The sequence below is a fragment of the Carex rostrata genome, chromosome 1 (genome assembly GCF_964058835.1).
Source record: "Carex rostrata chromosome 1, lpCarRost1.2, whole genome shotgun sequence".
Taxonomy (NCBI): Eukaryota; Viridiplantae; Streptophyta; class Magnoliopsida; order Poales; family Cyperaceae; genus Carex; species Carex rostrata.
Window position 1 is genome coordinate 18,801,948 of NC_135918.1, and position 24,304 is coordinate 18,826,251.

The window sequence follows — 24,304 nt, forward strand, 5'->3', positions numbered from 1 at the left end:
GTAAGTAGTAGTCTAAATGACTCTCTCAGTCAAGGTGCATGAACAAATTACATATACTGTTTACAGCTGGGTTTTTATATATACAAGTTAATTTCATAATCTACCATTCACTACTCTCCTGCTCTTTCTACCAGATCCAACAAATGGATTTTGCTAATTCTTGGCCAAACCCTCTACACTTGTGTCTCTACTCTCTACTCATCATCCTCTCATCTCTTTCCCTTCCCTTTGCTTTGGCAACACAGGTCTCATGCCTTCCTCACCAGAGCTCTTCTCTTCTCCAACTCAAAAGAGGCTTCTTCTACGCTGACCTTACCTCTTGGCAACCCGGAACAGACTGTTGTCATGGCTGGGAGGGAGTGTCTTGCGACAAAGAAACTGGCCATGTCACTGCTCTTGACATCAGCAACCGCAACATTCGAGGTAACCTCAGTGCCGCAATCTTTAATCTAACCTCGCTCCAACACCTCAACCTTGCAAACAATGACTTTTCACAAAACCAGATTCCAGCTCATGGGTTTGAGAAGCTAACTATGCTTACCCATCTCAACTTATCTAACACATATTTCTTCGGTCAAATCCCAATTGCCATAGCCAATCTCACAAACTTGATCTCACTTGACCTTTCATGCAACTATTGGAAATTTATTTGGGAATTGAAACTGCATGAACCAAATCTGCGGATGTTGGTTAGCCAACTAAGCAATTTAAGGGAACTCTATCTCGATGGTGTTGATATCTCTGAGAATGGAACCGAGTGGTGCAGAGCTCTGTCTAAGTCGGTCCCCCACTTACAAGTCCTCAGTATGGTTTTTTGTAATCTGTCAGGCCCCATGGAATCTTCTCTTTCCCAACTTGGTTCATTAACTGTCCTTCGCCTCAGTTACAACAGTTTGAAAACCCATATTCCTGAATACTTTTCTGAATTTCCATTAAAAGATCTCGAATTGCAGAATTCTGACCTTCAAGGGTTGTTTCCACATGAGATTTTTCACATTCCAACATTGACCAAGCTTGATCTATCACAAAATTTTGAGCTGTCTGGATGTTTACCAAATTTTACAATCATGAGTTCTTTGGAGAGCTTGGTTCTCAATTGGACAAGCTTTTCTGGTAGCATACCAGATTCAATTGGCAACCTCAGAAATTTATCTGAATTAGTTCTTTCAGCTTGCAACTTTTCAGGACAAATACCTTCTTCAATGGAAAAACTCAGTAAATTAGCAATATTGGACCTTTCTGATAATTCATACTTTGGCTCAATACCAGAAATTTTGTTCTCTTCCAAGTTTGGAAATACTAAAGCTTTCTAACAACAAGCTCTCTGGCCAGTTCAGACTAAAAGAGTCTTCTTTTCCATTTTCTCCATTGATTGAACTTGACCTTTCTGAAAATCAATTGAATGGACCAATTCCCTCAAAAATATTTAAGTTCTCAAATCTTGAAACACTTGATCTAAGTATGAACCAGTTTAGCGGACCAATTCCAAATTCAATAGTTTGGCTCTCTAGTCTATCTACTCTTACCTTGACCTCAAACAATTTTAATGGAACATTTGACCTTAACTTGCTCAGCCACCTCAGCAACCTCACCTATTTGTCTCTATCTGATAATCAGCTATCTGTGGAAGAAGTATCACATGAACAATTGCCAATACTATTCCCACAAATGAGAGAACTTGATTTAGCATCGTGCAACCTCAGTCAAATACCTCGATTACTGAGATATGTAGGTGATCTGGTCAATGTTGATCTCTCAAAAAACCAGTTGCAAGGAGTTATACCAAGCTGGATATGGAAGAGATTCATGGCTCCTGAGGTAGCAATGCTTGACCTTTCACACAACATGTTTACTAGTGTAGAAGTTGTTCCCCCATGTTCTTTCCATCCTTGCGTGTGGTTCGACAAAATTGATTTTAGTTTTAACATGCTAAAAGGTGCGGTCCCACTTGTGGGTGCCTATCATTTGGACTATTCCAACAATGAATTCACAGAAATCCCATCCAACTATACGCTCTATTTGGAGCAAACATTTTTCCTCAGTTTATCCACAAATATGCTAACCGGAGAAATCCCATCTTCAATGTGTCAACCAAGTCTTAACATATTGGATCTATCGTACAACAACTTCAGTGGATCGATTCCTTCATGCATCGTAGGCAGTCCTGGCATGATAATCCTGAGTTTAAAAGGAAACAAATTATCTGGGATAATATCACATCACATAAGCAGGTCTTGTGCACTCATCATATTGGATCTGAACAGCAACAATCTTGAAGGCAATTTGCCTGGATCTTTAAAAAGGTGTAAAGATTTGGCACTCCTTGACATAGGGAACAACCATATAGGAGGTACTTTCCCGTTTTCACTTGGGAACCTTCCAAATCTCCAAGTCATTATTCTAAGGTCCAATAGATTCTATGGTACACTAGACCCTCCTTCAAATTTTGGAAAAATGAATTCTCCTTTCCAAATGTTAAGAATGATTGATCTAGCATCAAACAACTTCAATGGAAGTTTACCACTCTGGTTCAGTAATTTGAAGTCCATGCGAAATTTAACCTTGAATGCAAATAACTATTTTCTTGGTAATCACCTTGGTACACTGCCTTACTTTGAAAATTACGTGGTCTCTGTTACTATCATGGATAAAGGGGAAGAAAGGATACTAGAGAATTACTTACCTTATTTTATGATTTCGATTGATTTATCAACAAATAAATTTACTGGTGATATTCCTGAGGTGATTGGAGAGCTCAAAGAAATAAATGCACTAAACCTGTCACAAAATGCTTTAACTGGATCCATTCCGCATCAATTTGCACGCTTGACGCAAATCAAGACACTGGACCTTTCTTGGAACCAACTCTCTGGAGAGATTCCACAGGAACTAGTCTCACTGACTTTTCTATCCTACTTGAATCTCTCATTTAACTATCTGGTCGGGAGAATCCCACAATCTGGCCAATTCTCGGCATTTGACAATTCATCATTCGAAGGGAACCCTGGATTATGCGGTGTGCCATTATCTAAGCTGTGCAATGTCACAAGCCCTGGAAACAATTCAACCTCTCCTTCTACAAGGCCTGTTAAGAAAATGACTACAACTGTTATCTTGTTCCTCTTCATTGGATTGGGGTTTGGTACCGGATTTGCCATAGCAATTACCAGCACGGTAATAAAAGGAGCAAAAAAATCACGCACTACTCGTTAGGGATTTGTTTGTGCATCAACAATGAGAGTGCTTGCTTTTCAGAGGGTTTGGGTATATAATTAGTACAAGTTTTCTTCTATTTGATGTTTTTCATATATTAACATCTTTATTTTTGTTTTTAATATATAATGAGTACAATTTCAGAGGGTTTGGGTATATATGTGTTTGCTTGTAAGAGGTTGTAAAATATATATGTTTGCTTGTACCCAACAAAATTTATTCGAAGTTATATGTGCTTGCCAGATTGTAAGTAGGCAAAATTGGTAATTTAAAACGCAGTCAAGCAAAAATTCATGGCAATGAATATAATACAATACACATATTTTACATGCAGCAATAATGCTAAGTAATTATAAATAATTTCCGCATCAAATTCTACTATCATATTTAAATTTCAATGGAAGCATTCGAACAATGTACAACAAATCTGCTATAGATAATTAGAAACATAATTTGAATTCAAATATACATAAAGTGCAGTCTAGTAAACATGACTTATTCTTAAACTCAAACATATTCTGGTAAACATGACTAAAAAACATAGGATGTATACCTTATTTGATCTCTGATGCTTTTTATGCTTCATGCTCACTATCTGATGAATTAGCACTAATGGATTGTGCAGACTTAATACCAAGTTCATACATAGAGTTATGAAAATAAAATTTGGGCCATGTTCGGCATGACCTCCTTAAAGGTGAAGGATTAAAATTTTAAACTTTGTTAAGGAACACTTGTTCTTTTGAAAGTAGGATTAAGAATAAAGATCAAAATATGTGTTATAGATGCAAAGACCAAAATACCCTCATTTATTTTTTTCTTGTCAGATATGCTGAACTCAGTAGTGAATTCTTTTACAATGATAAGTATCATTTCATATTTGTTCGTTTGTTACTTAGTTAATTTACTTGATTATGGATATTTAGAGCTTAGATTGATTAATTATGGATATTAAAAACTGAGAGCAAGCTTACAATAATTTAGTTAAATAACAACTTAGTATATTGATTACAAAATTCAAAAATACACCAAATTCTTTGATTTTCCATCATAGTGTACCAGTCCACATTTTCAGTTTGTACCAACTGGTACAACTGTACAAGTGGTCTCAAAACTTTAGAAAATCCAATTTTATACTAAACTAAGACACAAATTACAATTGGTACCAGTCTCAGAGTATTAGAATTCTAAGTCATGAGTTATTGTAAGAAACAACAATAATACTCTCAAGATTCTGGGTTCTTATAAAATTGTATACAAATTAGATGAATCACTTTTAAATCCGGAATCTGAGTCTCCACTATGACTATTGACGGACAGAAAAATCAATTGAAATCTACGCAAGATTATTATTATTTTTTTTATGATTTTGTGTATAAGTTCAACCTTCAAATATTATATTGAAATTCAAGTACAAGAACAAACCAAGGAAATGACAAATCAAAATCAGAGGTAAAATTGGATATCCTACTGGATTTTGAAATGGAGAGAAATACCAAGGGAAAAAAAAAAAAAACACAAGCAAGCAATACAAACTATTCACATCAGAAAATAGCTACTCACAATGAAGAGATTGAATGAAAGAACACCCATCAAATGGGATCTCAAAAGAGAGCTCTTCGCAGTGCGAATTTGCATGTGGTGTTAGATTGACGGGATCATCGCTTGAGAACTATTGATTTCGCCGGAGAGAAGAGAGAGTTTTATTTTGCTCTTGGGTTTTTGGGTGGGAGAGAGAGAAAGACAATATTAAAATATTGAAAAGAATCAGGTGCTCCTTAAGGAGTAGGGGCATTTAGGTCCAAAAGTTATCAAAAAGTGCTCTAAGGAGACGCTAAAGCCGACTGTTTCTTAAGGCACATGAGATGCGGGCTTAAGAAAACAACTAAGAGACTCTTTAGGAGATATGTTAATCCTGACTAAGGACCAAGTTTGTTCGGCGGAATTAGAGTGGAATAAGGACTAAAGGAAGATAAAGGAAGGTCACCGAACTTGTACATAGATGGCCAAATCAGCACCGGTCTTGTTGTTATTTACACTTTGATTTGAGCTCACTCTGTCATTGTTATAGCTCTTCCGAGCATAATAATAAGATTCGCAAATTGTTTGGATTTGTACTGTTGGAAAATCAATTCACGTATTATTCGGTTCCTTGAAATTTTTTCTGAATTATTTGCGAATTTTATGATTTTTTTCTGAATTTTACTAATTATCTACAATTTTTTTTCCTCTTGTGGTACTACGATCTTCTGTCCAGACTCAATGTATAATTTTGAATTATACTCGAATTATTCCTGAATTACAATTTGTTTACTTTGCTAAATATTCCTGAATCATTAGGTTATCACTATGCTTCCGAGAAGTCATCTCTCTTGAACTCAAAATCCTTTGAACAGTCGGTATAAATACTGATTAACTAATTGTCTGACAAAATTGAGTATAGAGAGAGGAAGAGAGATTTGATTAGCTGCCCTCGAAGCTTCAGCGAATTAACAATGGCTCCACAGGGTATATTCTTTAATTTAACTTTTAAAATAATTAAATAAAATATTTAATGAATGAAATGGATGGAAAAATTATGTTAAATTTCTATGGGTATGCTGAATATGTAAAAAATTTGTTGGATACACTACAAATTTTTGTTTTTAAATTTTGTCTATATTTAGTAATGTGTTCTTTTAAGTCAAACTAATTCTCTTAATATCTCTATCTGGATTTCACGTGAGATACTCTTTAAGCCCAAGAATCTGAATCCTCCCAGGTTATCTAACTCGAGCAAATTGAAACAAACGGTTCAGATTAACTCAAAACGGTACCTATTCAGAGATGGCATACGGGAACAGTATTATTTGTGCTTTGAGATTCGTGCCAAGTTAAAATAACAATTCGGAACCGTCCATTTCCAATTTGCTTGAGTCAGGTACCTGGGCTGATCCGAATTCTAAGCCCAACCCACGCCTTATTTACTGTGTCTGGTGCAAGACACCACAACAATTCACCCTTCAATATACAGCAAAAAAGGCCCAGCTCAAACCAAGTCAAGGCCCATAATAGAATATATTATTTCTGACCAGAGATCGCACCCTTCTAGAAGGCCCAGTCCAAATCAAATCAAGACCTATAATCAATTTATTATTTCTGATTGGAGATCGATCGAACCCTTCAAGATCGTCTCTGTTTCTTGTCTCTCTCTCTCTCTCTTTGTGGCCGCCATGGCTGCTTCTTCGACAGCTTCCTCCAGCGATTCCTCCTCCTCCTCCAGCTCCTCCTCTGGCGAATCAACTCGGAGGAGGCGCCGCCACAAGGAATCCTCCCTCAAGGCGCGCAAGGATCAACGCTCAGGTAAGAAGCGCCGCCACCGCCACCGCCGCCGTAGATCTCCAGTCGATTCTTCCTCTTCCTTCTCTGATAGCCACAGGTTCGTTCTCTTTTCCATGGTTTTTGTCTTGTTAGTTGATTGACTTGTGTCTAGAAATAAATTGTGCTGAAATCTCTTTAGTGCCAGTTCATCTGATAGTGAGCATGAATCTTCGAGTCGTGGAAAGAAGCGTAAAAGGCATCAGAGATCCAAGAAGGTAGATATACTTCCTATGGTTTTTACATCAGAGAACAATACCAGTACTGTACTGTACTGGTATTTATTCTGACATGAACTTCTGTAGTCATACTGAGAGATCAATACCAGTACTGTGCTGGTATTGATCCTGGCAGGAACTGCTGTAGTCATACATCAGAGATCTATACCAGTACTTTGCTGGTATTGATCCTGGCAGGTAACTGCTGTAGTAATATATACTCTAATCCATTTTATAACCCTGTTGTTGATTTCTTTTTCATGTCAGGAAAAGGAGAGAGAGAAAACAAAGTCAAGTCACCATAAACGGCACAAGAGAGAGAAAGAGGTGAACTATCATATTACTGTAAATTATAATTTGATTTCTTTCTGTCTTGCTGCCCCATGATTTGTATTTATACCATGCTGAGAGAACTCTGTAGGATTGAAGTTTTAAAAAAAGATACACATTTTCTCTGCAATAAGTACATGGATTTCATACCAAGAAGCTCTGTTGTTCAATATAGTATATTAAAGAAGAATATGTACCCTCAAAAATAACTAGGAAATTGTTTTGTTACATAAATAAATGCATACTTGATGCATACAAAGAAGAAGTCTACCTCACACGCAATATATGAAAGCTGAGGGACCATTTGAAAACAATACTCAGTTTTATATTCACCACCAAATTTCCTCAAATATGTTTGCAATTGACATCTAACCACTAAGTTGCGGTAATTAAAAATGTTCTTGTTGCGTAAATATTGACCTTCTTAGTTCTTGCTCTAATTTTGCCTTTTTTTGTCATGCATAAATGAATTAAAATTTATTTTAATTGTACTAAGTACAGAATAGTAATGATATTTCTGTAGTTTCTTTTAAATAGTGGTACTTATATATTTTTTTTGGTGCTCCTTTTTTGGGGTGGCTCTTGAAAATTGGAGCTGGGGTTGTTAAACGGGTAACCTGGTCGATGTGTTGTTTCTTTGTTGCTATTTGGGCGATTTTGAGCTTTACACAGAGAAAAGAGAGCAGTCCAGTTCAACTTTCCAAGGTTCTTTCTCTCCCTCTCTCTCTGCACCACTATGTGTTATAATTAAGAAAAAAATGTTTCTGTTCTACAATTAGTCTTAATTTGTACTTGTTCTATTCTGAGGTCAAGCATACAACTCAAACTCAGTTAGCCTATATAGTGTAATTTAGCCTCAATCTTACCAGTATAGGCCTTTATGCACCCTCAATTGTGGAAACAAGCAGTAGGTTTTCTTAATTACTTCTAAGTCAGTCTCAAGTTACCCTCTTCTGTGCACTCTAAGTTTAACAAATGACAAATGATGCCTATCTCTATCGTTCAAATTATAAAATAGAAACTTTTAAAATATATTATTGTTCAAATTAATCAACTCATTTGCGTTGTTAACTTAAAAAAAGTGCTATTTTTCCGTACAGTTCCTGGGACATGACAAAGACGAAGGCGTGCGGCGAAGTGCTATTTCTGGTAAAAAGGTATGGTATTTTATTGATCTCCTCTGCAATTCTTCTTATATCCTCATGTTTTCTAATTGTTTATTTAAGGGTACAGGAAATCATTTGGAAATAGTAATTTAAAAATAATTTTATGTCCCCAGCAAAAGCCTAATTGTACCCCCCAAAATTTTAAATTCATAAAAAATCCTTAAAAATGAAAATAATACATGGATTATTTTGGACCTGACTATTGACCATTTGTTGGAGTCATAATTTATCTGTTTCTGTTAAATTTGTTATGGTTATAGATTTTGCTGAAGGTGGATAAAACGAAGGAGGACAAAGAGGCAGAGAACAAGCGAAATGAACTTTTGAAATTTCTCAATGCTAGCTATGATTAATTTTCTGTTTGTGTTTTTCATTGATCTCACAGTAGTCATTTTCTTTTTCATTCCTTTTTGTACCTGAAATGCATGGTTGTGTAATTTTATTTAATTATCTTTTACCTACTTCATCATTTACATCTCAGCCTGTCATTTATGATTTTAAAATTTTGAGTTTAAAAATTAGTCATGTTTACCAGACCCCATTTTGTGTGTATATATTATTGTTTGAGAGCTTGTGTTTATTCTGGAGATTCATCAATTGTGGCTATTTTTAATTTGGAATGAGGGGTCCTGCTCATTATTTGTGTTCAAATTATGTTTTTTGATCATTTACAGCAGAGTTGTTGCACATAGTACTTGTCTGGTTGTATTGTTTCGAATGTTTCCATTAAAATTATAGATAGAGGTAGAATTTTCTGCAGAAATTATATAATAATTTGCATTGTTGTTGCATGTAAAATATATGTATTGTATTATTTTTACCATGAATTTTTGCTTTTGACTTCATTATAAGGTACCAATTGTACCTATTTACATACAAACACATACAACTTGAATAAAATTTGTTGGTTGCAAGCACAGTAACAAGCTTCGCTAATAATTCGGATTTGACCGCTCTATGAATCTATCAATGAATAAAACATTAATTTGCGAATTAAATGAATTATTCGCATATTATTCGTGAATTTTACGAGTTTCACGTATTAAACGCGATTTATACGGAAAGATTCGCTGCTTGGTTTGGCTTGGCAGCGATAAAAAGTAAGACGCAGAGAATTGAGACGCGTTTTCAAGTTGTCTTCTCCTTTTTAGAATGCTTTTCTGAAGAGTCCTTTAATAAAAATTAATATATAATTTTGCATGGATAACCTTTTATTTTTGAGATTTGACACTGAAGGTATTTTGTATTCTGAAATCAATGTATAATACCGAATTATTTTCATTTGTCACTATGGTTACAAGCAAACACATAATATAGATGTAAGAATCATACAAGCCAATTACCACTTTTTACAAGCAAACACATAAAATGGTAAGAGTAATACACGCCTGTTAGAGCCTCTCACAAGCAAACATGAATAAAAAGAGAAAAAAAAAAACAAAAAAATAGGATCGAAAGATAGATAGAAAACAAAGAAAAAAGATATTAATATATATAACATCAAATAGGAGAATAGTTGTACTAATCCCTAACGAGTTGCAGGTGCATTTCTTGCTCTTTTGATTACCGGGATAACAATTGCTATCGCAAATCCGGTACCAAAACCCAATCCAATGAAAAGGCACAAGAGAACAATTGCAGTCATTTTCTTGGCAGGCTTTGTCGAAGGAGAGGTTGAATTGTTTCCAGGGATTTGAACATTGCACAGTTTAGATAATGGCACACCACATAATCCTGGGTTCCCTTCAAACGATGAATTCTCGAATGCCAGGAACTGACCAGATTGCGGGATTTCCCCAACCAGATGGTTACATGAGAGATTCAAATAGGATAGAAAATTCAGGGAGATTAGTTCCTGCGGAATCTCTCCAGAGAGTTGGTTCCAAGAAAGGTCCAGTGACTCGATTTGCGTCAATTGTCCAAGTCGATGCGGGATGGATCCAGTAAAAGCATTATGTGACAGGTTTAACGCTTTTATTCCTTTGAGCTCACCAATCGCCTCAGGAATATCACCAGTGAATCTATTTGTTGATAAATCAATAGACACCATTAAATTAGGTAAGTTATTCTCTAGTGTCATTTGTGCCCCTTTATCCGTGATAGTAACAGAGATCCAAGCAATTCGAAAATAAATCAGTGTAATAAATATCCTTCCACCAATAATTGCATCCGAGGATAAATTATGTATGGACTTGAAAATATTGAACCAGAGTGGTGGCAAACTTCCATTGAAGTTGTTTGAAGCTAGATCAATTATTCTTAACAATGGGAAAGGAGGATTCATTTTTCCAAAATTTGAAGGAAATTCTAGTGTACCATAGAATCTATTGGACCTTAGAACAATGACTTGGAGATTTGGAAGCTTCCCTAGTGAAAACGGGAAAGTGCCACCTATGTGGTTGTTCCCTATGTCAAGGAGTGCCAAATCTTTACACTTTGTTAAAGATCTAGGCAAATTGCCTTCAAGATTGTTGTTGTTCAAATCCAATATGACGAGTGCACAAGACCTGTTTATGTGATGAGATAGTATTCCCGAAAATTTGTTTTCTCTTAAACTCAGGAATTCCATGTCTGGATTGCCTATGATACATGAAGGAATCGATCCACTCAAGTTGTTGTACGATAGATCCAGCGCGAGAAGATTTAGTTCACAAATTGAAGATGGGATTCCTCCGGTTAGCATATTTTTGGATAAACTGAGAAATGCATTGTAGGAATAGTCCAAATGGAGTGTCAAGTTGGATGGGATTTTTGAGAATTCATTGTTGGAATAGTCCAATTGAGCAGCACCCACAAGTGGGACCGCCCCTTTTAGCTTGTTAAAACTAAAATCAATGGTGTCAAACCACATGCAAGAATGGGAAGAACATGGATCTTCTACACTAGTAAACATGTTGTGCGACAGGTTAAAACGAAAATCCTCCTGGAAATTCCTCTTCCATATCCACCTTGGTATAGCTCCATGCAACTGGTTTTTTGAGAGATCAACATAAACCAATTGACCTGCATTTCTCAGTAATCGAGGTATTTGACTGAGGTTGCACGATGCTAAATATAATCCTCTGATTTGTGCAAATGCTAATGGCAGCTGCTCATCTGATACTTCTTCCAGAGATAGTTGACTATCTGATAGATACAACCAGGTGAGGTTGCTGAGGTGCCCAAGTAAGTTAAGGTCAAATGTCCCATTAAAATTATTTGAGCTCAAGTCTAGAGTAATTAGACTAGAGAGCCAAACTATTGAATTTGGAATTGGTCCACTAAATTGGTTCCAACTTAGATCAAGTGTTTGCAGATTTGAGAACTTAAATATTTGCCAGGGAATTGGTCCATCCAATTGATTTTCAGAAAGGTCAAGCTCAATCAATGGAGAAAATTGAAAATAAGACTCTTTTAGTCTAAACTGGCCTGAGAGCCTGTTCTGCTGAAGATATAGTTCTACCAACTTTGGTAGAGAAAACAAACTTGGGGGTATTGAGCCAGAGAATGAGTTATTGGAAAGGTACAAACTTGGTAATTTACCAAGTTTCTCGAAGGAAGAGGGTATTTGACCAGAAAAGTTGCAATTTGAAAGAATGAGTTCAGATAAATTTCTGAGGTTGCCAATTGAAGCTGGTATGCTACCAAAAAAGTTGGTCCAACGGAGAACCAAGCTCTCCAAAGAACTCACGATTGGAAAATTAGGTAAAGTCCCAAATAGCTCTCCATTAAATGATAGATCAAGCTTGGTCAATGTTGGAATGTGAAAAATCTCATCTGGAAACATCCCTTCAAGGTGACAACCATCCAATAGGAGTTCTTTTAATGGAAATTGAGCAAAGTAGTCAGGAATCTGGGTTTTCAAACTGTTGTCACTCAGGTGAAGGACAGTTAAGGAACCAAGTTGGGAAAGAGAAGGTTCAATGGGGCCTGACAGATTACATCTAACCATACTGAGAACTTGTAAGTGGGGGACCGACTCAGACAGAGCTCTGCACCACTCGGTTCCATTCTCAGAGATATCAACATAATCGAGATAGAGCTCCCTTAAATTGCTAAGCTGGCTAACCAGTATCCACAGATTTGGTTGGTGCAGTTTCAAATCATTATTTGAAAGGTCAAGCGAGATCAGGTTTGTGAGGTTGGCCATGGCAATTGGGATTTGACCAAAGAATTCTGTGTTGGACAAGTTGAGATGGGTAAGCATAGTTAGCTTCTCAAACCCATTAGTTGGAATCTGGTTTTGTGACAAGTCGTTGTATGCAAGGTTGAGGTGTTGGAGCGAGGTTAGATTAAAGATTGCGGCATTGAGGTAACCCAAAATGTTACGGTTGCTGATGTCAAGAGCAGTGACATGGCCAGTTGCTTTGTCGCAAGACACTCCCTCCCAGCCATGGCAACAGTCTGTTCCGGGTTGCCAAGAGGTAAGATCAGAGTAGAAGAAGTCTCTTTTGAGTTGGAGAAGGGAAGAGCTTTGGTCAGGAAGGCATGAGACATTGGTTGTTGCTACAGAAGCAGAGGGGAGCAAAAGAGATGTGAGGATGATGAGTAGAGTGTAGAAATACAAATGTAGAGAGTTTGGCCAAGAATTAGCGAAATCCATTTGTATCTTGTAGAAACAGCAGGAGAGTAGTGAATGGTGGATTAATTATGAAATTAATTTGTATATATAGAAACCCAGATGTAAACAGTACATGTAATTTGTTCATACACGTTGACTGACAAAGTCATTTAGAGCATCAGCTTGACTACTTTTCAGTTGACTTGGGTCAATCCAGCCTTTTTTTCTTTTTGACGATCCTTAATGGTCACTCCAAAGAAAATGCAACCAAGTGATGAAGACCATGAAAGGTACACTTCAATTGATATTTTTTTACTATTTTTAAAAATAGGTAGAAGATCACTTTATATCTGAAAATATTAGATCCAAAATACAGTGAAAAAAATTCTAAAAAATATAAAATTTGGTCCGCAAGTACATGTTCATATGAAAATCATATTGAATGGTTCGGATCGAGCATTAAGGAAAATAAAAATATTGATCCATTTTACGGATCAATCCGTGATATGGATAGTATTATAGACTCACTCTTTGTGTTCTACATATTGTTCTGAACATGACAAGCTATAATATCAGTTACATTTACAGTATAAATTACAAAGGAATTGTCCGGAAAAACAAATCATTAATTAAATAATAAAAAAATCAAAATTAGTGACATTTTTGTAACGTTTTCCAACAAAAAGTATTAAGAGTGGGTTTATTTAGTCATAAATTATGTAAATTGGGAGCCAACAGAGGTCTTTATGAGTGCGTTACCTTCTTATTAGCTTTGATCGGCTTTATTAGTGTGTTAATTACCATTTTAGTGGGCCTCACAGTCTGCGCCAACCCACTTGTAATGTGAAAGATATATGTTGAAAGGTGCATGCATTACAAGAAAGAGAAATGCATGCGAAGATTCACTCGGTCTTTAGCAAATTAAGAGAAATGCATGTGAAAGATATATGTTGAAAGGTGCGTTACAAGAAAGAGAAATGCATGCGAAGACTCACTCGGTCTTTAGCAAATTTGTATTTAATTTTTTTAGAAAGAATTCTCACAATCAAGGTCTGTTGTTTTCTTCAGAATAAGTTTCATAATAATTGTAATGTGATGTCACTCTTAATATGAAAATGTTTCCTTAGTCTTTAATTAATTGCATTTTATAATTGTTTGAGTTGTCTATTAGCTAGGTTCCATTCTCCAAGATATGTACACCATGGAGATAAAGCTCCCTTAAAATGTGAACATTGTCTGGACTATTTGACTTGAGCCAACCCCAGTGATGAAGACCATGAAAGGTACACTTCAATTGACTTAATTGGGTCATTCCTACTCAAGAAGACCATCAAAGGTACTCTTCAGTTATTTACTTGACAGTATTATCTGAATGATAAATTAAGTCCCTTTCAATATAATTGATGTGCACAAGCTTTCCCTACTATCTGTTCAGAAAGCTTGTTTCCTATCCACATTAATAGAACAGGTCTCCTTGCACTGAAAAAGGTGTGAAATATTTACAAAACAATTTATGCTACTATACACTGTTAAAAGTAAAAAATTTAGCTGAGATGCAGCAAAAGGCAAGATCGGTGCATGATATTTTATTTCGATTAAGTTGAGTTTTGGGTTAATGACAGGTTATATAGAGTCATTTCGGGTTTTGCTGCTTGTGGTTTCTCATAGAGAGGGTTTTTGCATCTGTTCAATATTATATTTCACATTCCATGATATTTCCTGCCAATTTTTTTATTAATACCCTAAAAAATAAAGAAAATATCAAATATGCCCTCGACTTTTTTTCTTTTTCAAATCTGCCCTGACTGCCCAAATGTGGGGTGGTCAGGTTTTTCTACCAAACAGCTCCACGTTGGAGCGGTCAAATTATTTTTTTGACCAAACAGCTCAGGGGTGAGGTGGTCAACTACAGTAATTTTTTTTTTAGAGATCTTATGTAACATTGTGAATTTTGAAAAAGGACAACAATAAAGATTTAAAATATATTATAGGCTCAAATTTAAAAATTTATGATGTTATGGAGGATTCTATATTTGATTGACTGATTAAGTATCTAGCATCAGGTTTATTTTATTGAGTGAAATTGAAACAGGAATAATGAAATTTACAAAATTATAAACTAAATTAAATGGAATCCCCCGATCATGAAACTGGAAATTATAAACTTGAATATTGGTATTTTGATTTAATTTACCTATTACTTTTGTCTCTCTCAAGAAAGGCTCTTTATTATTTTGGCACAAATTGGACCACGAAGAGATTAGAATATGTCCACATATATAACTAAAGACGAATAAAGTCATGCGGCTTAATTTATGATCCCAAATTCAAATGATGCTTTATGACTTATGCGTACACACTAAACTTGCTCCAGAGATTGCTACACATCTTGCACCATATCCAAATTTTTATATTTATAATATAGGCCGATTATAAATTTATACTAATAAAATTGCTTATCTTGACATTTCTTTCTAATAACTTCCGTTTTGAGTATTTATTTACAATTAATGTTTATACTGATCATATTCACTGGGAATTTCTATAATATTAGTTCTTAAGTTTTTTCTTTTCATGAATATGTTGGGATAGTTTTCGATAAATACGAAGGCATCGCACAAATGACAAGATTCCTCGTGCCTATATATGCCTAAAGCTAAAGCTTGATTTATGTAGTGACATAATCTACTGGGATTGGAACATAAAATTTAAAAGGAAATAAAAAGCCAATTGCAAAATCTATAAGATATTCGGACTTATATTTCTAATAGAAACATGTTTGGACCATTAATCCAATAAGGTTTGTAAGGCATCAAAAAATGCCTAATTTTGACATACCTTTGCCCAAATAACTTCTTCCTAGCTATAAATCACAACTCAGTCGAATATCTACTGTCGTATGGTACCCCCTTTGCAACATATGTCAATTTCATAGCGCGTGTAGTACAATTTCAAGTCACTCTAATTTCGCCAATGATCTTCATTGAAAGTTGATATAATCTCCAATTTAAAAGTTAATAAATAATCTTCATTTTTCATTTCTCATTTTAGAGAAAATATTAAGATCTCTCTTAAAAAAAAAACAAAACACTAAACTACAATAGCTGACTGCCCCGTCCCTGGACGGTTTGGTCAAAAAATATAAATAAATAAGTTGACCGCCCCAACGCGAGGCGGTTTGGTAGAAAAACCTGACCACCCCATGTTTGGCGGTCAGGGCAGATTTGAAAAAAAATAAAAAAATTTGAGGGAAAATTTGTTAATTTCATTATTTTTTAGGTCATTAATAAAAAATGGGTATTTCCTGTCTGGTCTGATTTCACGATTTCTCGAGTCAGGTCTTGTTTTCCAGCCTGACAATTTCATATTTAGAAAGTAGGAAGAGAGAAGAAATGATAATACCCTCTAACTGAACTGAGTTTTAAATCAAAGCTTCATCTAAAAGGAATCATGATGCTTACGTTTCACTTTGGTTTCTTTAAAGGTTTTCTTTGTTTCCTCAGTCTTTATACAAGTTTCTTTACCAGTAATAACTTAAACTTTAACCAAGTCAAAAATTGTGTAGTACATGTTTTCCGAGGAACACCCTGTAGTATTTGCAAATAACATATCCTTATATTTCCAGATGGCCACCAAAATGCATGAGTTATACTGAAATGCATGTGTCTGTTCTTTTAATAAAGTCTGTGTTGAGTAACAAGTGAAGGAAGAAATAAATACAAGTGTTAGTTTACAAATGATTGTAATTACAAAACAACCGTAAATACACTTGCAGCGCGCACAAACTGTGAAAGGAGGTCTCTGTGAGAACGTTCTAGAGTTTCTACAACAAAACACGTTGAAGTAAATAATAAGCTATTGGAATATGGGTTTGATCAATCATTCTTCTCTCTGACCACCAACCATTTCATACAAAAATTGTGCTTATAATCATTTCTTCAAATTAATATAACTCTTTATAGAATAAATATCTGTTGAAACCTCCACCCATCAAAACAAAACAGAAATAATATTTTTTGTTATTGGTGCAATTAAATTACTTTGGAACACAAAATATGTATTTTTTTTCCTCTTATAATATGTCCCTATTGCAAGCCACGGTCACGATACTTTTAAGATTTTGAAAGCATTCGGCCAGTTTTATTTTTGTTTTGGGTTATAAATTGTAAATATGTCTACCTTGACTTGGAAACGCTTAGCAATGTATAAAGTTAAAGTTGGTCGACAAAGAGAAGTTGTGACAAAATAGAGAGTAATGGTAAAGTGTAAAGACAAGCACAACTTTATTGGTCTTTTGCTTTTTGAACGGGAACTCAATGTGCGTTCATAGTAATTAGGTTTAATGTCTTATATACGTACTATACCAAAAATTATTTTTATTTCTTTTAAATATTTTAATTTGGATATAAATATATATATAGAGAGAGAGAGATTGGCTATGGTGAGTTGCAAGGACAACTTTCTAAAATTTGGTTTCCGAGCACATTTCAACATGGATATCATGTTGAGCTGTTTGGATCATCTCTTTGAAATTTAAAACATAAAAATTATGGATGTGAAGTAAAACAAGACACTTCCTTTGCAACTCACAATAGCCCAACTTATATATATAGAGAGAGAGGGAGTAGAACTAGGGTGTTCTTATGTTCACCAAGCCTCTTGGTGAACTCAAGTCTAAAATCTATTAAATCGGCCTCAAATGACGAATTCGAACAGTTAAAACCTGCATACCTTACGAGTGATGCGTCTACATGCATGTGAAAATTTTAAATATTTGAATTAATTTAGTACAAAGTCAAGCGGTCAAAAAACGTTAAAAAAATGAATGAATTAAAATTAATTTATTAACCTTCTAATTTTGACCGATTGACTTTATACGAAATTAATTCAAATGTTTAAAAATTTCACATGTAGACGCATCAATCGTAAGACAGGCGGATTTCAACGGTTCTGATCTATTATTTAAAGCCGATTTGACAGGTTTTACACTTAAATTCACCAAAGGGCTTGGTGAACTTAAGAACACCCTGGTTCTACTCTCTCTCTCTCTCTCTCTCTCTCTCTCTCTCTCTCTATATATATATATATATATATAGAGAGAGAGAGAGAGAGTGGCTAATGTGCTTCCATAAGCACTTGGCCCGAAGTGCTGCCACCCCATTTTTGATTTTTCAAAATCCAAAAAGTCGATCCGAACCATTCATCTTGTTCTCCATATTAATATCTGCTTGGAGACCAAATTTTACATTTTTTGGAAGTTTTTTGCTATTTATTAAGCCACTTTGAAAATCGCTGATCCAACGGTGAACCCCTGATTTTACTGTTTGGCAAGCCACCGTTGGATCAGCGATTTTCAAAGTGGCTTAATAAATAGCAAAAAAATTCCAAAAAATGTAAAATTTGGTCTCCAAGCAGATATTAATATGGAGAACAAGATGAACGGTTCGGATCGACTGTTTGGATTTTGAAAAATCGAAAATGGGGTGGCAGCACTTCGGGCCAAGTGATTATGGAAGCACATTAGCCACTCTCTCTCTCTCTCTCTCTCTCTCTATATATATATATATATAGAGGTTGGCTAAGATCAAAGTGGTAGTTCCTGAGGTTTGGTGCTACCAATTCGTTTTTCAATTTTCAATGTTCAAAATGTCGATCCGAGCCGTTCAAGTTGATCTCTATATTAAAATGTGCTTGAGACCAAATTTTACATTTTTCTGAATTTTTTTACTATATATTAAGCCACTTTGAAAACCGCTAATCCAATGGTGGCTTAACAAAACATTAAAATTAGAAGTCACCGTTGGATCAGCGATTTTCAAAGTGGCTTAATAAATAGCAAAAAAATTCAGAAAAATGTAAAATTTGGTCTCCAAGCACATATTAATATGGAGAACAAGATGAACGGTTCAGATCGACAATTTGAACTTTGAAAATTGAAAAACAAATTTGTAGCACCAAACCTCAGGAACTACCACTTTGATCTTAGACAACCTCTATATATATATATATATATATATATATATATATACATATATAGAGAGATAGAGAGATGGGCTACGGTGAGGTGCGAAGTAAAGCGACTATTTTACTTCACACTCATATTTTGCTATTTTGAAGTTCAAAATGTCGATCTGAACCATTCATCTTGTTCTCCATATTGAAATGTGCTTGGAGACCAAATTTTACATTTTTTGAAATTTTTTTTACTATTTATTAAGCAATTTTGAAAGTCGCTGACCTGATGGTCCAAAAAATTTTACTGTTTTTTACTGTTCACAACAAAACAGCAATTTTCAAAAATGCTTAATAAATAGTAAACAAATTCCAAAAAATGTAAAATTTGGTCTCCAAGAAAATTTCAATATGGATTAAACATCTAACGGTTCGGATCGGTCGTTTGGACTTTCAAAATAAAAATATAACATGAAGTAGAAACGCGTTTTACTTCGCAACTCACCGTAACTCATCTCTCTCTCTCTCTCTCTATATATATATATATATATATAGTATATTTTAGAAAGTTATCCACTTTGTTTGAAAGCTCATTCCAAGTTTGTGCAAAAGCATTCCATCAGCTTTTACAATAATTGGATATTGTCAAATATAAAAGATATCGTTTTATGTCAAGATAAAAGAAAAGCAAGTTGTAGAAACTAGCCCGTTTTATTGCGGGGTCACCACTATATAAATTAAATATTAAAATTGTCTGGATATCTCTAGCTAGATTGTACATGCTGACTGAATACCTTTTATTCAATCTATTCCTTTGTTTCAGATCTTTAATTAGGAGGTAACCACTTAATGATGTTGCATCTAATTATTTATCTTGTAGTAATTTGCTGCATTCACATTTTTTTTGAACCATCTAATTCTACAAGACCATAATAAGAAGTAATATTAGGCCCGAGACTATATATGCTTAAATATGTACTGCCCAATTGACACATTGTGGCCTATTATTAGATCAATTAACATGCAGTGGCCTGATTTGGCCCAATAGGCCTATACATCACCATCCCTATATTTCTTTTGTATTTTTTTGCTTGTATATTATTTTTTGGTAATTTTCATGTATGAACTTAATTAGACCTTCATAGTTTGCTTGCCCAACAGCATTGATTCTAGAATCAAAGGTCAAAGTTAAAATATTCTTTTATCTGATGTAGATAGTTCAGATTTGTATTAGATAACACATATAATCAATGTCGCTTTTAATAGATCTAAAATAAAATTTGACCTACAATTTGGCCCAAAATTAACCAACTAGGCCTGCTCCAAGTTTCTAGCCCAGTACAAAATTATCAAATGTGATCGATCAAAACAAGGCCAGCTATCCAAATCAAAATGATAGACACCATGAAGATTAGATCAAATTTTAATTATGTTGTAGGTTGAATACTATTATCTCATAACATAATATGCATTTCTAGATTTGATGTATATTATCTCATAACATAATCAATGGTATCATATCTCATATGATATATCAATCAGGAATCTTGTAAGTGTGACCAGTTTGATCTATATTGTGTTGGTAATGGAATATCATTCCATAAATCATAATTAATACTCATGACTACCCGATCAATACATATGATATATACCATACAGTATCATTTATCAAATATAGACAGTACCAGAAATATACTACTTGTGCTATGTCCAATATCACATAAAAAATAATTGGATTGACAAAACTAAAATAACTAAATTAACATTTTCTTGCTCCAGTAATTGTGTCACCTTTCAAAAAAAAAAAAAATCAATTGTCAGTGGGGGAAAAAGTAGATTTGACGGCAATGTCCACTATATATCTAACGGTCAAAAGCATCTTTTTTTTTTTTTTTGTGCCTTAGAAGAAAAACTTAAGTTCATTTAAAACTACTAAACCTTTGACGAATATTGGACCTCCACTAGTTTAAGCATTAGTGGAAAATCTATTGAATATTGCTAAATTTCTATAAGTGGAGTTAAGTTGATTCATGACTTGTTGTTAGGTCACTTGAGAAAATTAAGGACCTCCACTAGTGGTGCAACTTTTACTTGATTATTCGGTCCTGATCTAGTACCGAACCATATTTTTTAGCCGATTAAAACAAAGAAAAGAGCCTCAAAATTTGAATTAAAATTTCCGATTAAGTATCATATTTCTAATTTTTTATTTTGTACTATTTAATCATACATTTTTTTTTAGACATTGTTCATATAAATGTATAAATAAGTCTCAGATCTAGTGTTTTTTGTTGTATTTTCATATTTTTTTTAGTTAGAATATTGTTTATGTGACAAATTGTGTAATGTAATTCAAAGTTTTTTGTATAAATATATGTTGTTTATATTGATAAATGTGGTGCTTTTGGTATGTGCTTAGATTAAATTCATAGTTTTTTGTATATTGGTAAATTTAGTGTAAGAATTAGTCATGTTTACTGGACTTCACTTTATGTATATATTCTTGTTTTGAACTCATGTTCATTTTGGAGATTGATCAATTGTCGTCATTGAAGATTAAGAAAGTAATGTGGGTGGCTATTTTTAATTTGGAATGATTACTTCTGCTCATTTCGAAACAGTATAAATGTTATAATAAAAAGACCTACAGGCAAATTTCGAAAACTTGGAAATAATTTATGCTCTTAAATAAGTTCAGTTTATTCTTGCATAAAAAATAGTGATTTTCAAACCATCTTAATAAATAGTAAAAAAATTCCAAAAAATACAAAATTCGGTCTCCAAGCACATTTTAATATAGATTAAACATCTAACGGTTTGGATTTGTTATTTGGACTTTGAAACTAGAGATATGAGCGCAAATTAAAACAACCCATTTAATTCGCGAAGTAGCAAATTAAAACAGCCCATTTAATTCTCTCTCTCTCTCTCTCTCTCTATATATATATATCTATCGAGGAGGGATCAAGTTACAACAAGTTACAACAACTATTTTCTACATTTTCAAAGTCCAAATCATCGATCCAAACCGTTAGATGTGATCTCCACAATAAAATGTGCTTCCAGATCAAATTTTACATTTTTTGGAATTTCTTTACTATTTATTAAAATGCGTACAAAATTCAATGGTCTGAATTTGACTAGTTTTTGTACCCATCTTAATAAATAGTAAAAAATTTCCAAAAAATGCAAAATTTGGTCTCCAAGCACATTTTATTGTGGAGATCACATCTAACGGTTTGGATCGACGATTTGGACTTTGAAAATGTAGAAACTAGTTGTTGTAACTCAAAAATTGTTGTAACTTGATCCCTCCTCATATCTATATATCTATTTATCTATATGTATGTGTGTGTGTGTGTGTACATGTATACATATACATATATATGGAGAGTGACTAATGTGCATTCGTATGCATATGGCCCGATATGCATACAGCCCAAATTTAAAATTTCAAAACCAAAACGTTGATCCGAACCGTTCATCTTGTTCTCCATATTAATATGTGCTTGGAGACCAAATTTTTTTACTATTTTTTTACTTAATATGGCTTAACAAAACAGTAAAATTAGCAGCCACCGTTGGATCAGTAATTTTCAAAGAGGCTTAATAAATAGTAAAAAAATTCAGAAAAATGTAAAATTTGGTCTCCAAGCACATATTAATATGGAGAACAAGATGAATGGTTTGGATTGACATTTTGGATTTTGAAATTTCAAATTTGGACCGTATGCATATCGGGCCATATGCAATACGAATGCACATTAGTCACTCTCCATATATATGTGTGTATATATGTGTGTGTGTGTGTCTATGTATAAATACATATATATATATATGTATACATATACACATATGTGTGTATGTATATAGATTTGTGTGTGTATATATGTATGTATATACATACATGAGATTTGTAAGTTGTGGGACACTTGCTACACCAAATTTAATTAAGACAAATTGATATCAACTGTTATAACTGTAATATATTCACAATACTATTGTACGTACTTTGATCCTTTTATCAGAAACTCAGGAAATAATTGGATCGACAAAACTAAAATAACTAAATTAACATTTTGCTGCTCCAATAATTGTGTCACCATCATAACACATATTGTTTTAAGTGTGCAACATATTGGAATAGTCATCAAAATATGGATTGTGAATAGAGAGAGAAATCAATGGTCACATTTTGGCCGCCTCTGTCAAATTTTGTTATTTAAAAAAAAAAATCAATTGTCAGTGGGGGGAAAAGTAGATTTGAGGGCAATGTCCACTATATATCTAACGGTCAAAAGCATCTTTTTTTTCTTTTTTTTGTGCCTTAGAAATAAAACTTAAGTTCATTTAAAACCACTAAACCTTTGACGAATATTGGACTAGCCAGTTTAAGCACTAGTGGAAAATCTATTGAATATTGCTAAATTTCTATAAGTGGAGTTAAGTTGACTTATGACTCGTTGTCAGGTCACCTCAGATAAAAAATTAAGGACTTCCACTAGTAGTGCTACGTTTACTTGATTATTCAGTCCTGACCCAGTACCAAACCATAGTTTTTAGCTGAATAAAATAAAGAGAAGAGCCTCAAAATTTGAGTTAAAATTTCCGATTAAGTATCTTATTTCTATTTTTTTTTATTTTGTACTATTTAATCATAATTTTTTTTTAGACATTGTTCATGTAAATGTATGAATATAAGTCTCAAATCTAGTGTTTTTTTTCTTGTATTTTCATTTCTTTTTAGTTAGAATGTTGTTTATGTAACAATTTGTGTAATGTAATTGTTAATGTTGTTTATGGTGATAAATGTTGTGCTTTTGGTATGTGCTTAGGTTAAATTCAAAGTTTTTGGTATATTGGTAAATGTAGTGTAAGAATTAATCATGTTTACTGGACTTCACATTATGTATATATTATTGTTTAGAATTCATGTTCATATATTTTGGAGATTGATCAATTGCAGTTATTGAAGATTAAGAAAGTAATGTGGGTGGCTATATTTAATTTGGAATGATTAGTTCTGCTCATTATCCGTGGTCAAATTATGTATTTTATTATTCTTTACCATGAATTTTTTTTTGGACCGCGTTATAAGGTACCAATTGTGCCTATTACAAGCAAACACACATAACTTGAATAATTTGTTGGGTACAAGCAAATACATAAAATTGTAAAAATAATACACATAACTTGAATAATTGTGCCTGTTAACGGACTCTTACAAGTCAACACACATAACTAGAATAAAAAGAGAATAAAAAAGAAGAAATGAGTAAAATTGAAAACAGAGAAAAATATATTCATATATTAAACATCAAATAGAAGAAACCCTTTAAAAAGCAAGCACTCTAGTTGCTGGTGTGTGGAGTAATTCCTAACGAGTTGCATGCTCATTTCTTGCTCTTTTGATTTTCGGGCCAATAATTACTATGGCAAATCCCGTACCAAATCCGGTACCAAAACCCAATCCAATGAAAAGGCACAGGAGAACAATTTCAGTCATTTTCTTGGCAGGCTTTGTAAAA

The 24,304-nt window shown here is 33.9% G+C and overlaps 2 protein-coding genes and 1 pseudogene across 4 annotated transcripts; 2 read left to right on the plus strand and 1 right to left on the minus strand.

The window, feature by feature from the left end:
* Nucleotides 1–69: 69 nt before the first annotated feature.
* Nucleotides 70–3,421, plus strand: LOC144562550 (receptor-like protein 39; annotated as a pseudogene). Its single transcript, XR_013514147.1, has one exon. The product of XR_013514147.1 is annotated as a receptor-like protein 39 (transcript).
* A 2,945-nt stretch (nucleotides 3,422–6,366) lies between these two features.
* LOC144562565 (uncharacterized) lies at nucleotides 6,367–8,864 on the plus strand. Of its 2 annotated transcripts, none has more exons than XM_078311760.1 (6): nucleotides 6,367–6,631; nucleotides 6,713–6,788; nucleotides 7,056–7,115; nucleotides 7,791–7,823; nucleotides 8,219–8,275; nucleotides 8,545–8,864. In XM_078311760.1, the coding sequence occupies exons 1-6, from the start codon at nucleotides 6,426–6,428 to the stop codon at nucleotides 8,635–8,637; spliced, it is 525 nt and encodes a 174-aa protein (XP_078167886.1). In that variant the 5' UTR covers nucleotides 6,367–6,425; the 3' UTR covers nucleotides 8,638–8,864. The 2 variants fall into 2 exon arrangements, with proteins under 2 accessions (XP_078167886.1, XP_078167893.1); XM_078311767.1 differs by having other exon boundaries at nucleotides 6,368–6,631; nucleotides 6,719–6,788.
* An 863-nt stretch (nucleotides 8,865–9,727) lies between these two features.
* Nucleotides 9,728–12,866, minus strand: LOC144572131 (uncharacterized). Its single transcript, XM_078321589.1, has one exon. The coding sequence runs from the start codon at nucleotides 12,864–12,866 to the stop codon at nucleotides 9,813–9,815; it is 3,054 nt and encodes a 1,017-aa protein (XP_078177715.1). The 3' UTR covers nucleotides 9,728–9,812.
* Nucleotides 12,867–24,304: the final 11,438 nt, after the last annotated feature.